The sequence below is a fragment of the Theobroma cacao genome, chromosome 7, assembly GCF_053813885.1.
Source record: "Theobroma cacao isolate CCN51 chromosome 7, ASM5381388v1, whole genome shotgun sequence".
NCBI classification, from domain to species: Eukaryota; Viridiplantae; Streptophyta; class Magnoliopsida; order Malvales; family Malvaceae; genus Theobroma; species Theobroma cacao.
In genome coordinates, this window is record NC_142645.1 from 9,200,367 (window position 1) to 9,216,960 (window position 16,594).

Genomic DNA, 16,594 nt, shown 5'->3' on the forward strand with positions numbered 1-16,594 from the left:
AAGACACCTTATGAATTGTGAAAAGTCTATTTTTCTAACTTAAAATATTTAAAAGTATGAGAGTGTTTAGCTAATGTTATGCTTCTTGATTTTAAGAAAAGAAAAATTGACTCTAAGATGTCCGGTTGCATGTTTATTGGCTATACCAAATATAGTGCTGCATATAAATTTCTTGTACTAAAAAATGATGTTTTTGATAATAATACAATTATTAAAACAAAAAATGTTGAATTTTTTTTGACATATTTTTCTATTGAGAACTGATACAAATTTTCTTCCATCTTTTACTGAAAATGTTTTTTTAAATGCAAAATGATGATTTGAGAAGAAGTAAAAGACAAAAGAAAGAAATTTCTTTTTGTAATGATTTTTACACTTATCTTGTAGATAATGATCTTTTAAATTATGCTAATTCAATTTCTTCTAAAGAATGTCCATTTTGAAAAGAAGCTATACAAAATGAGATTGATTCTATTTTACAGAATCAAACCCGGGAATTAATTTATTTACCACCTGAAGCTAAGCCAATTGGTTGTAAATGGAATTTTTTTTAAAAAATTAATCTTGATTATTTTATTGATAAATACAAAATTAAATTAGTTGCTAAGGGTTTTACCAAAAAATAAAATATTGAGTATTTTGATACTTTTACTCTAGTAACAAGAATTTCATCTATTTGTATTTTAATTGCCTTAGTTTCGATTTACAAACTTTTTGTTCATCAAATGAATGTTAAAACAGTTTTTTTAAATGATGATTTAGAAGAAGAAATTTATATGACACAACTCGAGGGATGTGTACTTCTTGGTCAAGAAAACAAAATTTGTAAATTAATTAAATCTCTATATACTTAAAACAAGCACCAAAATAATGGTATGAGAAATTTGATTAAATTCTTGTTAATAATAGATTTTTTACTATTGGAGTTGATAAATGTGAGTACACAAAAACTATTGATAACGAATATATGATTATTAGCTTATATGTTGACGATATGTTTATTTGTGGTACATACATTGATGTGGTAAATAAAACAATATGTTTCTTAACTTATAAATTTGATATGAAAGATTTGGGAGAAACCAATATTATTTTGGGTGTTAAAGTCATAAGATGTGAGAGTGGCCTAATGCTAACACAAAAGCATTATATTGAGAGGTTACTTAAAAAGTTTAGACATTTTAATGTCACACTTGTGAATACTCCTTATGATGTTAATACCCAATTAAAGAAAAATATAGATGATAGTATGGCTCAGCCTTAGTATGCACAGATTTTTAGAAGTTTGATGCATTTGATGAATTATACTTGACTTGGTATAGCTTATGTTATGTATAGACTGAGTAAATATACATAAAGTCTCAATCAAGATCATTGAACTGTCTTGAATAGAGTAATGAAATATTTGAAATGTACCACAAACTATGGTATTTTATATAATAGATTTTCCATTGCATTAGAAAGGTACAATAATGTTAACTTAATCTCAGATTCAGATGAGACAAAATTCATGAGTGATTATGTATTCACCATTTGTCAAACCCTGCTTTGTAAAATAATTATAATATCATTCACATGCTCGATAGAATGTTTGTATATTTAGGAAGTTCGAGAAATCGTTAAAAGACGATATTGCCCCTAATGGTATCATTAAGTCGATTAAGCCTCGAACTAGTTCAAATAAGAATTTTAAGGTGAAATTAAGAGTTTCACAGTTCAGAGATGACTCAAAATGGTAATTAGGAGTTCGAGGATCAATTCGGAGTCAAATTGAAATTTTCACTATATAGGGGTAAAATTGTAATTTTTCCATCTGCGGATAAAATTTGAGATTTTGAGAGAATTTAGATCACATTTGACAAATTGGAGAATGATATGAGTATAAGGGATAAAAAAATATGTCTATGGGCAATTTTTCAGTTTTTGGGGCAAAAATGTAATTTTTGATTTTTACGGGGGCAAAAGTGTAAATATCAAAAATTACTTCACCAAGACTTTGGATAAGTTTGAGAATTTTATCTAAGTTATGGATATTTTAAGGAATAATGTGTGGTGGAGATTTAAAGCTTGAAAGATAAGAATTTAAAAAATGGACCAATAATGTAGTGACATGTGGCAAGTTTAGATTATTATATTATTTAACTATAAAAATCAGCCCACACCACCATTTTCTCTTCATTATGGCCGGCCATAGCAAGAAAACAAAGGGGAAAAGAAAAACAAAAACCTAGGGGGAGAAATTCAAGGAAAAATTGGTGAAAATTCAAGGAAACAAGTGACCAAAGGTAAAATTTCTTGATTTTGACTTGTGCTTTACCTTTCCCATGCATTTCCCATTATTTTTCATGGTTGAATCATGTGATTTGAGGATGAATTCAATTCTGAAAAAATGGGTTAGGAGAGAGAAACTTGTTAGATTAATTTGATTTTAAGTTATGTTAGTGTTTTAAGTTAGTTTAGCATATTTAGGAACAAAACAACAAGAAAAGAATTTATTTTCCTCCATTACCATTATTGGCTGAATTTTCTAGGGGAATATTGGCTGATGATCTTGATGTTTATTTGAGGAATTATGATGAATAATGATGAATTATGAGTCTAGAAAAATAATGGAAATTTTTGGAGCAAAAATATGAATTTTTACCCATTAGGGGTATTTTCGTAATTTGCTATCAGGACTGATAATTTGCACCACACTGAGGGACATTAAGTCAATTTGGGTGCAATTGAGGTATAGAAACTGAAAAAAATTAATTTGAGATTAAATTGGACGCGTTAGTAATTTAATCGGGTAATAGGCCGAATTAAGTCAGCACCGCATTTAAGCTGTAGTCGGATAAGTTGCATGTCATATCATGCATATATACCGAGCCTGAATTGATTTTATAATGGTCAAGCATTGATGTGGTGAATTATGTATTGTACATTGTGGATAGGTGGTGAGCAAATTACACTGGTAAAAATACCAAAATTGTGCTTGAAGACTGGGATTAGGAGTACATCGACTCCTAGAACTGTGAGTAGACAATTTATCGTCTTAAATATCTAGAGTAATTATACTTGTTTGATGCTTTTATTGAATGGTGAATTTAAATTATAAAATATTATGTTTTCCAATTAAAATGTTTTTTTAATAAAAATGATATTTATACTGGTTTTGAAATCAAATATTATTTTGGGAAAATTGAGTATATGGAGACTGTGTTGAAATTTTTAATTTTATATGTTATTGAAATTGGGGCTTATGACACTATGGTAGCATGATGGCTAAATTTTTGGGGTTGGCATGAAATATATGAACAATTTTGGATTGGTCTCGGTAGACTGGATTACATTTTATTCGCCATATTATGCTACTGGAATTTTTATGGGTCTGGTGGTATATTAAACGGTCACTGCAGTGGTGGGGGTTTCCGTGGACTGCCTATGAGAGGGGCACGGTAACTCAATTATATACTTACCTCCGGGGGGAGATGTTGGGTGAAGTATCTCCTGAGGTATGATTTGAGTGCACCTCACGTTCGGGCCACCACGTGAGAGTGAGACTCAGCCAACGCCAAGGAACGGCTGTGTGTCAGATGTGAAAACATGTTTATGGGTATGGGTCATTGAACAGCCTTGGCGGTCTTAGTGGGATACCTTGACGAAGGTACCCGCGAGAATGATATTGGCAGGGGCCAAGTTTAAAAAAATTCATAAGTCGGGGAAATTTTGATGAAAAGAAATTATTTGGTATAGATTGAAACGAATTTTGTGTTATGAACATTATTGAGATATAACGTTTTTATATTGTCTCCATCTACTCGGCTTTAGATGCTTTTGATGGTAATTGTTTACTCACTGGGATTATTTAATCTCACCCCTCTTCCTATCCATTTTTCAGGCTCAGGACAGTTTGTTGATAGTTGATTAAGACGAGAATTAATCTCGGAGTTGCATCATAGGAAGTAAGGGTTCGTAGCTCTACACCTTCTTGGTTAGTTGGGGGCCCACGTGTCACTGTAAACGAAATTTCATACTTTAATTATCTTTATTACTATATGAATAAATTTATTTTACTGTTACGCTACAAAAGTTATTTTAGGAAGACTTTGAAAATATTGTGTTTTAAGAAAATAGAATATTTTATTTAATGTTTTTATTATATTCAAATAGCTATAATTTTACTTTAAACGAATGTTTTAGACTTCAAAATTTAATTTAAATCATGAAATATGTGTTTCCACTTACATATTACATTTTTCGGATTTCGAAATTTCAAAAAAAAAATGACGAAAATGCCCTAGTGAGCTAGAAAATAATATTTTTATTGTTTTGAGTTGGAAACAACTTATGATTTCTTGAAATGCGAGATTTAATAACTGTCGCTCACCGGGGAGATGCGGAAGTTGATGCTAAGCCTTGCGGGGTTTCGATCGGCATTCGGGGTAATGAGTGCTTATCGGGACGTCGCGGCGGTTGTCACGGGCTCGATGGGAGTTTCGGGTCGTGACACCATTGGTGGGGATGCTGTTACTTAGAAATTAGTCAAATAAATAATAATTACTAAATCTACAGTGGAATCAGAATTTATAGTTTTAGAATTAACTAGTAATGAGGTTGAGTAGTTAAGAAACCTCTTAACAGATATTTCATTAGAAATGAAACCAACACCTTCTGCGTCTATGTATTGTGATTGTCTAACGGCAATAAACATTGTGAAGAATAAAACTTTCAATGGTAAGAATAGACACATTTGTTTAAGATATGATGTGGTAAAATAATTACTTAGAGATGAAATTAATGTCCATTAATTATACGAAGTCATATACCAAAAAATATAAATTATGAAACCGATGAATCCTTTTAGAACTATTATTTTGCATTTCAATAAGTCCATGGTGGAATTTTAAGACTGCACAAATGAATTCATAGGATTGTTTAAGTGATTTTATTTATATGTTATTGCAGACAGATTACAAAAATTCCTTTCCTGTTAGTTTCGTTATCAATCAGTTCATACGTTATTTTCTTCATTAATTCTTGTTTGAGTGGAAAATCATCTCAGAGCTATGATTGGCTTGTGTTGAAGTTGTTGGATTGAATTAATTAGTTGACTGGACTGACTTTTCAAACGAAGACGAGTGAGGGAGAAAGACCGCACCATTAAAAGTTGACTGACTTTTCAGTTACCGCATGAAACCGTACAACTCTCAGACGTGAGTCTGAAAAATGTGCAATTTTGCTAATATATGCATGTGATATTTTTGTCCAAAATATTATCAAAACAAATTGTATAGAACTGTGAAATCCGTAAAAGTTGTTTGCAAAAAGGTTTTTAACAGCACAAGTTAAAGAAAAAAGGTCAAAGGAAGATTTGATTTCAATTACAGCCACAGAAATAATTAACAAAGCAATAAAGATAACATTATCCTAACTCTTATTTAATCTCTCTCGTTAAACTTTGTTATACTTAATTCTCCTAAAAAAAACTTTTTTATACTTATAAAAAATAAATATAAGATATGGAGATTGATCAATTTTATTTAGAATTATTATTTTATATATTTGCAATGAAATTTTGAAATTCCAAATTTCATAACATTATTTAAGTCATATTATATATATATATATATATATATATATATATATATATATTAAGGGGTTATATTGATCTCACTATTGTGCAGAAATACTTGGATGAATTACCCATAAGTGCTATGGTAGGCTTTGTGTTAAATGTGTTTTCTGGTTTGGGCTTAATTAGTTGTCTGACTTTTCAAAAGAAGACTTGGTTTTAACAATAAATATAAGAGAACATCATAGTGCTTCTTCACAAACTAATTAAGCCCTTAATCTCCTTCTCTCCCACTGAAATTTTAGGATGCTAAGAGCAAAGCATCCATTATTCGGCCTTCTGGCCCTTGCTTTATCTCTATTCCCTGATGCATGCATCGCTAGAGGCAAACACAAGCACTGTGGCTCTTCTTTCTGTGGAAACATTAATATCACTTCCCCTTTTCGATTAAAAAGTCAGCCTCGAAGTTGTGGTTACAATCGTTATGAACTAGTATGCGAGAATAACCGCACCATTTTCCCCATGAAACATGGGAATTTCTATGTCCAACACATCTCTTATAGTGACGAAACCATTCAACTGTTAGACGTGAGTCTTGACAAGGATAACTTTTTTATACAATGAATTTATAAGATTGCTTGAATGATTTTATTCCTATTTGAGTGGAAAATCAGCTAAGAGCTATGATTGGCTTGTGTTAAAGTGGTTGGCTTTAATTTGTTGACCTGACTGACTTTTCGAACGAAGACAAGTGAGCAAGAATAACCACACATTTTCCCCATGAAATATGAGAATTTCCATGTGGAAAAAGCCATATAAGTCTTAGAGGTGAGTCTTACCAAGCCACTCGGTAGGAGATAGGGTATACATCTCCCTCATCATAAGTATCCATGCACGTCAATATAGGGTCATGTGTATCTCTTAAATTGCAGGATGAAGATGAATTCTTCGGTTTACATTGATGCTTTCCATTGCACCAATCGATGTTCCTCTCCACGCTATTTTGTTTCTTCAGTCAAATTATTGTCTGGTTAACAACAAATGGAAATGTAAGGACGGAATATTCACGTGATATGTTGCATAATTTATACTATAATATTTTATCATTGTTAACGGCACAATTTGATAAAAAGATCAAAATGAAATCATTGTATTATATTTTGTGTAAAATGCATAAAAAAAAAAGATTTCAAATTTTATTTGATTCCATTACTGCAGAACTTACAAAAATAATTGTAGAAGCATGGCTAATGATTATAGGTATTATTTGAATAGATATTTTTCTCATTTTTCTTGTTTGACTGGTTGTAACTTGTCTTCAAATTTTAATATCTACCAAAAATCTATACTTAACAAAAAGATAAATGTAAAATATAAAATTGATCAATTTTGTTTAGAATTATTTTTTATATATTTTGAAATTTTGAAATTTCAAAATATATAATATTATTTAAGTCGTATTATATATTATATTATTGAAGGGTTATATTAATCTCCCTACTGTGCAGATATACTTGGATGAATTATAAAGATGTCTTTTCTATCAGTTTCGCTACGTACCAATTGGTTGGACACATATTTTATTCTTTCTTATTTGTTTGTGTTAAAAGTGTTTTGCGGTTTGGGTTTAATTAGTTGACTGACTTTTCAGAAGAAGACTTGGTTTTAATAATAAATATAAGAGAACATCACAGTACTTCTTCACAAACTAATTAAGCCCTTAATCTCCTCTCCCGCTGAAATTTTAGGATGCTAAGAGCAAAACTTCCATTATTTTGCCCCTTGGCTTTTGCTTTATCTCTATTCCCCGATGCATGCATGGCTAGGGGCAAAAACAAGGACTGTGGCTCTTCTTTCTGTGGAGAAGTTACCATCAAAAAGCCCTTTCAGTTAAAAAGCCAACCTCTCAGGTGTGGAAACCGTGGGCTTGAAGTCGAGTGTGACGACAATAACCGCACCACTTTCCCCATGAAATATGGGAAATTCCTTGTCCAAGACATCTCTTATAATAACGGCACAATTCATATTATATTATATTTTTATGTATGTTTGTATCTATAGTATTAGTTGTTTAAACTTTTTGGGTGCAATTCTTTTTCATATATAATTAACAGCTTTTATAAAACTGCAGTCTTTGTCACTATATATGCATGTAAATCTTTCTTTAACTGCAATTTTTATGTCCAAAATACTTCTAATAAAAGATTGTATAGAGCAGCCAAATTTGTAAAGTTCTATCCTAATTAAAACATTTTTAATAACATCTTTAAAAAATTAAATGCCAAATTTATTGTAGTGTGTTTTTCCCCTTTGGCTCTAGACTCTAGTTTATTAAATTTTCAAAGGAAGATTTGCTTTCATTTGCAGCCAGAGAATGATTAGCAGAGCAACCAAGACAAGATTATCTTAGTTCTTATTTAATCTTTTTTAAAAACTTTTTTATACATATAAAAAAATGTAAAATATGGACTGATTAGTTATTTTAGACGTAATAGGTTGGCGATGAAATTTTAACACTACACAATATATTTATAGGATTGCTTTTTATTTATATTTTATTCTGGGTTAATATCAGTCTCCCAACTTAGACGAATTACAAAAATTCCTTTTCTATCAATTTCGTTATCAATCAGTTGCATACGTTATTTTCTTCACTTAATTTCTATGTGGAAAAAGCCATATAAGTCTTAGAGGTGAGTCTTGACAAGGATAACCGCTCCAATCCTTATAGTTCCTATCCTTGCTACAGCCCTTGTGGAAAAAGCCTACCACTTGGTAGAAGATATGGTAAGCATCTCCCTCATCATATGTATACATGCACCTCAATATAGGGTCATCTATCTCTTAGATTGCAGGATGAAGATGAACTTTCGGTTTACATTGATGCTTCTGATTCCACCAATCGGTGTTCCTCTACATCTTCTTTTGTTTCTTCGGTATTTTGCATTGTTAATGGGACAATTTGATAAAAAGTTCAAAATAATATTATATACATGAAAAAATATTACGAATTTAATTTGATTACATTATTGCGAAAGTTACAAAAATAATTGTAGAAGCATGTCTAATGATTATGGGCATTATTTGAATAGATATTTTTCTCCTTTTTCGTGTCCGACCGATCATAACTTGTCTTCAAATTTAAATAAGTAAGAAAAAAAATCCAAGACTGAGAGTATTTTTGATTGTAGAATGACTTCTAAAATGTGGGAAAATATTACTTTTCCCCTGTCCCCGACTAACGAGTATTTTAAGTTTTTATCTTCAGGAATGTGCATGGTTGTGGACAATAGTCATAATGTTCTATTTTGGCAAGATGAATGGATCGAGGGTGTCATTTGGAAATATAAGTTTCCCCGAATGTTTGCTCTCGCTTCAAATAAAACCGGATTTGTCAATGAATTTGGTGATTGGATCAATGGTGATTGGAGATGGAAAACTAATCTTAGAATATCTATTTTTGATTGGGAAAGAGCTCAATGGAGTGGATTGTTGCAGATGATTGCAGGCATCATTTTAACTGAAAATATGGAAGATAAACTTGTTTGGAAAAATTCTGTGGATGGGTCTTTTTCGTCAAAGTCTTTCTATAATGTTGTTATTGGTTCTAGTGGTTCAAATAAGACTTATGGGAAGCTGTTTGGGCTGGTCTTGCTCCACCAAAGGTGGAAACATTTTGCTGGCAGGTTATTAGAGGGAGAATTGCAGTTAAAAGCGAACTGGCCAAGAGACGAATTATTCATAACAATACATCTTGTTGCGTTTTATGCCTCAAAGAATTGGAAACAGTCGACCATCTGTTTTTTAAATGTCCATAAACATGGAAAATATGGGCCGCTTGGTGCAAATTGTGGGATATTTCATGGGTTAGTCCTCCTTATCCGTCTACTTTCTTTTTAGCATGGAACTCCGTGCATTTCGTTAAGGAAAATTGTGAAATCTGGAAAATGAGCTTCTTTGCAATTGTGTGGTCTATATGGTTGGCACGGAATGAGGTTATTTTTAATGGTAGCAATTGGGACAGTGTGCAAACGTTTGAAATTGCTAGAATAAGAATTGTTTGGTGCTCCAAATCTAAATGGAAAGAAGATTGCCATGATTTTGAAGATTTGTATAGATGTCCTCAGCAGTTCAATGTCGCTATTAAAAAGGATCGAAGAAGAAATAGTATGGTTTGGAAAAAGCCATCAATTGGATTTTTAAAATTTAACGTTGACGGTGCGGCAGGGGGAAACTCAGGAAAATGCGGAATTGGGGGAGTTCTTAGGGATGATCAAGGACGAATCTTGATTAAATTCTCTAAGAATGTGGGGCTTGGGGTTGCCAATCAAGATGAATTTTTAGCCATTAAAGAGGCTTTTCTTATTTTCGCTGCTTCAAGATGAGTTACTACTCATGGTCTGATTATTGAAAGTGACTCAACCACTGCTATTAAATGGATTAAGGATCCTGCTTCGGCTCCTTGGAGGCTGAGAAATCAAGTTCTTCATTTACTTTATCTGGCTAGCAAAGTTAATCAATGGGATATTCAACACATTCTTAGATCTGGGAATTTTATTGCTGATTCCCTTGCCAAAGCTGGAGTTGAAAGAGTTGATGATCTGCTGATTGTTCATCCTGTTGAAAGTAATTTTGAGTTGTCTACTTTGAAAATAATAGTGTGTTTTTTCCCTTTGGCTCTAGACTCTAGTTTATTAAATTTTCAAAGGAAGATTTGCTTTCATTTGCAGCCAGAGAATGATTAGCAGAGCAACCAAGACAAGATTATCTTAGTCCTTATTTAATCTTTTTTTTTTAAACTTTTTTATACATATAAAAAAATGTAAAATATGGACTGATTAGTTCTTTTAAACGTAATAGGTTGGCGGTGAAATTTTAACACTACACAATATATTTATAGGATTGTTTTTTATTTATATTTTATTCTGGGTTAATATTAGTCTCCCAACTTAGACGAATTACAAAAATTCCTTTTCTATCAATTTCGTTATCAATCAGTTGCATACGTTATTTTCTTCACTTAATTTCTATGTGGAAAAAGCCATATAAGTCTTAGACGTGAGTCTTGACAAGGATAACTGCTCCATTCCTTATAGTACCTAGCCTTGCTACAGCCCTCGTGGAAAAAGCCTACCACTTGGTAGAAGATATGGTATACATCTCCTTCGTCATATGTATACATGCACCTCAATGTAGGGTCATCTATCTCTTAGATTGCAGGATGAAGATGAACTTTCGGTTTACATTGATGCTTCTCATTCCACCAATCGGTGTTCCTCTACATCTTCTTTTGTTTCTTCGGTATTTTACATTGTTAATGGGACAATTTGATAAAAAGATCAAAATAAAATTATTTTAAAATATTATATACATGAAAGAATATTATGAATTTAATTTGATTAGATTATTGCGAAAGTTACAAAATAATTGTAGAAGCATGTCTAATGATTATGGGCATTATTTGAATGGATATTTTTCTCCTTTTTTGTGTCCAACTGATCGTAACTTGTCTTCAAATTTAAATAAATAAGAAAAAAAATCCAAGACTGAGAGTATTTTAGATAGTCATTCAAGAGCTTCACTGATTTCATATTGGTCTGTGCAACAAATTAGAATTTTTTTCAAAAGACAACTTTGAACTTTAGACATGCATAATTTTTTTAATACACAGGGAAAATGTATATATAAAGTACAAGGAAAGATATACTTATATCTATATAAAATTAAATTAATTTTACACACTCTTTTATTTTTTTTATACAATTTATATTTTGTTAATCCAATCATTGATTTCAAATTATATTCACATAAATCATGCATAACAGATTTCAAATTAATTGAAACTGATTAACTATTTATTTGATAAAAATAAAATTTCAATTGTTAAATATATTGAAAAAATAAACATTTTTCCAAATTGACTTTGAAATTACATGATAAGTACAAGTTGTTAAATCTAACAATAAAATATTAATTTTTTAAGAAATTAGTTTTACGCAGAACAACTATTAATTTATTGTTATTTAGGCTTTTGTGTGCAATTTTTTCTTGCACAGGAATATAAGATATATGGAGAACAACTATTAATTTTTTCCACAGGAATATTTAGCAAAGCAATGAAGGTAACATTATCCTAACTCTTATTTAATCTTTCTTGTTAAACTTTTTTTTTACATAATATTCCCAAAAAAAAACTTTTTATACTTATAAAAATTAAATATAAGATATATGGAGATTGATCAATTTTACTTAGAATTATTATTTTATATATTAGCAATGGAATTTTGAAATTCCAAATTTTATAACATTATTTAAGTCACATTGTATATATTTATTTATTTATTTATTGAGGGGTTATATTAGTCTCCCCACTGTGCAGATATTCCAACACATCTCTTATAGTAACGAAACCATTCAACTGTTAGACGTGAGTCTTGACAAGGATAACTGCTCCATTCCTCATCGTTCCTACCCTTTCTACATATCCGACCTTGTCTACGTGGATGCACTAAGTATATATTTCTATCAAACTACCACTGAATCTAGCATCATGTATCTCGTAAATTGCCCGATCCAGATCAACTACTCTTGGGTCTATATCGATGCTTTTCGTTGCACCAATACTCCTTCCTCTCGACCGCCTTACTTTTACTTTTTGGATGAAAATACACCAAAGTCTGATTTCCACGAGTCATGCACAGTTGAAGCGCAGGTTCCAATCATGGTTGCCAATGTCACTGGCCTCTCTACTTTTGATATTTACACAAGGCTGTTGGAGGGATTCCAACTCTCATGGTCTTTGTATGATGATGATATGTCAAGGTGAGACTCAATTGTTAACGTGTGAGGATTTTTAAGTATTCCAAAGTATTTGGTGCATTTTAGTTTTTGAAAAGTATTTATTATTTTTAGTTTTTAATTTTTAAATTACCTTTTTAACTATTTATATAAATTTTTATAATTAGAATCACAAATTTTTGTTACTGTAATATCTTCTTCAGACTTTAATTATTTACTTTTACTCTAAATTTGTCTAATGTAAAATTTAAACAGAAGCATTTAAAATATTTTAAACAGTAAAAGTGGTCATTTCATGGCCTTATTAAGGATTAACGATGTTGATGTGCTTTCTTGAATATTAATTATAGATTGCTCTGGCTGTTGTTTCTTTCGCTGCAAATATATATTCTAAGCATCATGGCTTTGTTTGAACCAGATTATTTCCTTGCACCTTATAAAGGTATTCTTTCTTTTATGAGTTCATTAATAGTTTGATTCTTATTGGATTGGCCTTTACTTTCCTGAATAGTATCTATTAACACTTATTTTTCCAATTGGTAATATCTTACCAGGAATCCAGATTCTTTGTCTTGCAATTACAGGTTCTAAATTCTACACTTTTGTTTACTCTTAAATTCTAGAATTTTTTTTTTGAAAGGCTAAATTCTAGAATTATTATGTGGTAGAAATCTAATTAAGGTTCAGCTTTACATTTATATTTTCGACCGGTAGGAAGTGACTATGGTATTGACTTGACTCTTTACATGCATGATAAGTAAATTGTTAAATATAATAGTTGGTTTATTAAAATATTAATAGTATACGAAGTTATAAAAAATTTATAAAAATTAATTAATTAATTTTATAGTGGTGTTGTGTGAGTATCGCATATATGTATATGTATGTATCCAAGAGACTACATAAAAGAAGATCCATCATAAATGATTCATAAATAATTTTGAACTGCATTAATTGGGTATTTTTATGATGTTGTGATTTTTTTGGTCAAAATAAAAATTATGTGGAATAAGGTCTAAATTTACCATTCTATATATTTTGGATAATGGATCAAACTTATCACCATCTTTGAACGGGTGTAATTTTGCCGTTATACTTTTAATTTAGTTAAAAATGTGATCAAAAGTTGAGACTAATATTAATTTTTGACCATTTTTGAAGTAAATTAAAATGTATAATGGTAAAAATTGCACTTGTTTAAAAATAAAATAATAAATTTGATCCATCACCTTAAATAAACTAGCGTGTGTAAATTTAAATTTTATCCCAAATTATGTTATGAATTTTGTTGGGGAAAATATGGCAGCACATACCCAACTTAAATTGGTAAATGACATATGCATAACATATAATCATGTTGTCCAACTAATTAATATATATATTGTTATGTAATTTTTTTTTTTGTGAAACAGGAATTATATTGCTAAGAACACTTTTGGGGATAATTTGCTTGATTATATTGGTTATATGCAAATTAAAAAGGAGGCATTTGTCGATGGATGACATGATTGAGAATTTTCTTCAGAGTCAAAACAATTTAATGCCTATTAGATATTCTTATTCTGAAATAAAAAGAATGACGGAAGGTTTCAAGAATAAACTAGGACAAGGAGGATATGGCTCTGTGTTTAAAGGAAAACTTCGAAGTGGTCAATTTGTTGCAGTAAAATTGTTAAACAAATCAAAAGCTAATGGTCAAGATTTCATCAATGAAGTTGCAACTATTGGAAGAATTCATCATGTTAATGTGGTAAGACTCATTGGATTTTGTGTGAAGGGATCAAAACAAGCTCTTGTATATGACTTCATGCAGAATGGGTCCTTAGATAAAATAATATTTTCAACCGAAAGTAACAATTTGGGTTGGCAAAAAATGTTTGAGATTGCATTGGGAGTGGCTCAAGGTATTGAATACATACATAGAGGTTGTGAAATGCAAATTTTACATTTTGATATCAAGCCACATAACATTCTTCTAGATGAGAACTTCATCCCAAAAGTTTCAGATTTTGGCCTTGCAAAGTTGTATTCAGTGGATGATAGTATTGTCTCTCTCACAGCTGCAAGAGGTACATTAGGATATATGGCTCCTGAATTGTTTTATAAAAATATTGGAAGCATCTCATATAAAGCTGATGTTTATAGTTTTGGAATGATGTTAATGGAAATTGTCGGAAGGAGAAAAAATGTGAATGTCTTGGAGATGCTTGAAAGTGAAGTTGAGCTCCTTGAAATGCCTCCCAAGCCTGCTTTCTCTTGAAATGTCAACCAAATCATTTAGTGTTGTATTATAAGTAATATTTAATATTGTATGTTAAGCAACGTTTCACTACTTTATTATACTACTTTTATAATTTTTATAGTAGAAACCTTAAGCTTGAGGTTGAGGCATAATCTTCTCTCTTCCAAAAAAAACAAAAAACCAAAAACAATGTAGAATGATGATGAAGAAAGTATAGCAAGGAAAAGAAGGATACTAAGTTAGAGTTTCGAGCGTGCGAAGGTGTTATTTTAGGAGAGTTGTAATGGTATCTTGTAAGTATTTTGTCTATATAATAAGTCTTTTGCTCATATAAAGGATAAAGGCTTTAAATAGCATTATCTATACAATCATTATATTATTGCAAATAATTCATTAACTTTTTTAAAAAATTAACAATATTTTCCAACCATGTTTGTAATTATAATTTTTTTATTTAAAAAATATAAGTTATTTGAGTTTTCTCTCTTAATTAAACAAGTCAAATTTTGTCCAATTCAAAACTTTATTTAAAATGATTCGAAATCAAATTCGATTTAATTCAAATTAAACAACAAAAATTTAAAATTTATATATGAAAATACATGAATTTAAAATAATATTAATCCAACACGATCCAAGTTCAACATGATTCGAATCTAAAACAAACCGAGCTCATAATGATCCAAAACCCAAGATATATTCGATCCAAAACTTATAAACACTTAAATTTATAACTCCAAAAAATCCAAATTATAATTAAATAATTTTATTTAATAACTAAATGAGTAAATGATTATTTTTTAAGTGAAAATTTTAGGGGCATTTTTAAAAATAACCTTTAAAGATAATATGTTTTCAAAAATAGCCCTCCTTATAATTTTAACTATTTTTAATCAAATTGGACAAAATTACCCGTAATGAAATCACAAGTTATGATGTTACACGTCATGTACAAAAATATGTTACACGCCATGTGCAAAAACATGTAACATGTCAAACCCTGTTCTATAAAATAATTACGACGTTATTTACATGCTCAATAGAATGTTTGCCTATTTAGGAAGTTCGAGAAATCGTTAAAAGACGATATTGCCCCTAATGGTACTATTAAGTCGATTAAGCCTCAAACTAGTTCAAATAGGAATTTTAAGGTGAAATTAAGAGTTTCACAGTTCAGGGATGACTCAAAATGGTAATTCGGAGTTCGAGGATCAATTTGGAGTCAAACCAAAATTTTCACTATCTAGGGGCAAAATGGTCATTTGTCACTTAAGGACAAAATGAAAATTTTGAGAAAAGATTTTTTTGGCCCCATTTGACTTATTGGAGTATTATTTGAGTATTGGAGTATGATTTGAGGTTTAGAAGTGAAAAATTTTAATTTCAGTATAATATTGGAGTACGAGGGCGAAATGGTAATTTTGCCACCCCAGGGAAAAATTGTAATTTTTCACCACCAGGACATTTGTCCAGGACATGGTCTTCCCTTATCCTTATTTTGACCTTTGACTAATCATGTGGTGGAGATAAAAGGTTTAAAATTTTTAAAGTTTTAAAAATGGACCAATGGAAACATGCCATGTGTCAAGCTTAGGATATTTTATTATTTAATTTAAAAATCAGCATAAATCAGCCCATTATCTCTCCAAATATTCGGCCAAGCAAAGAAGAGAGGGAAAGAAAGGAAGAACAAACCCTAGGTGAAGAATTTCAAGAGAAAAAGTGTGGAAAATCAAGGAAAACAAGTGAAAATGTTAGGATTTTTCAACTTAAGCTTGAAATCTATTTTCCTTAAGCATTTTTCCTTATTTTTCATGCTTAAATTACATGTTTTCATGATGAATTCATGGCTGGTCAAAATGGGTAAGGAGAGAGAAAAATATTGGATTGAATTGATTTAAGATATGTTAGTGTTTTTAGTTAGTTTAGCATATTTAGAAGCAAAACAATAAGAAATGAATCCATTTTTCCCATGAATCTTCATTGGCCGAATCTTC

General features: G+C 30.5%; 2 protein-coding genes and 1 long non-coding RNA gene across 3 annotated transcripts in view; all 3 read left to right on the top strand.

Annotated features, from left to right (window-relative positions):
• LOC18594371 (rust resistance kinase Lr10-like) overlaps nt 1–16,594 on the top strand; it is a 61,261-nt gene that overhangs the window by 21,375 nt on the left and 23,292 nt on the right. The gene's annotated exons all lie outside the window — the stretch shown is intronic.
• On the top strand, nt 1,816–4,716 carry LOC148761633 (uncharacterized). The gene is made up of 3 exons (XR_016027551.1): nt 1,816–2,285; nt 2,937–3,016; nt 3,884–4,716. It is a non-coding gene; the product is annotated as an uncharacterized LOC148761633 (long non-coding RNA).
• On the top strand, nt 5,793–14,839 carry LOC148761634 (LEAF RUST 10 DISEASE-RESISTANCE LOCUS RECEPTOR-LIKE PROTEIN KINASE-like 2.3). Its single transcript, XM_088808038.1, has 5 exons — nt 5,793–6,101; nt 11,941–12,379; nt 12,706–12,797; nt 12,910–12,939; nt 13,768–14,839. Exons 1-5 carry the CDS (start codon nt 5,864–5,866, stop codon nt 14,613–14,615), a joined length of 1,647 nt encoding a protein of 548 aa, XP_088664164.1. The 5' UTR covers nt 5,793–5,863; the 3' UTR covers nt 14,616–14,839.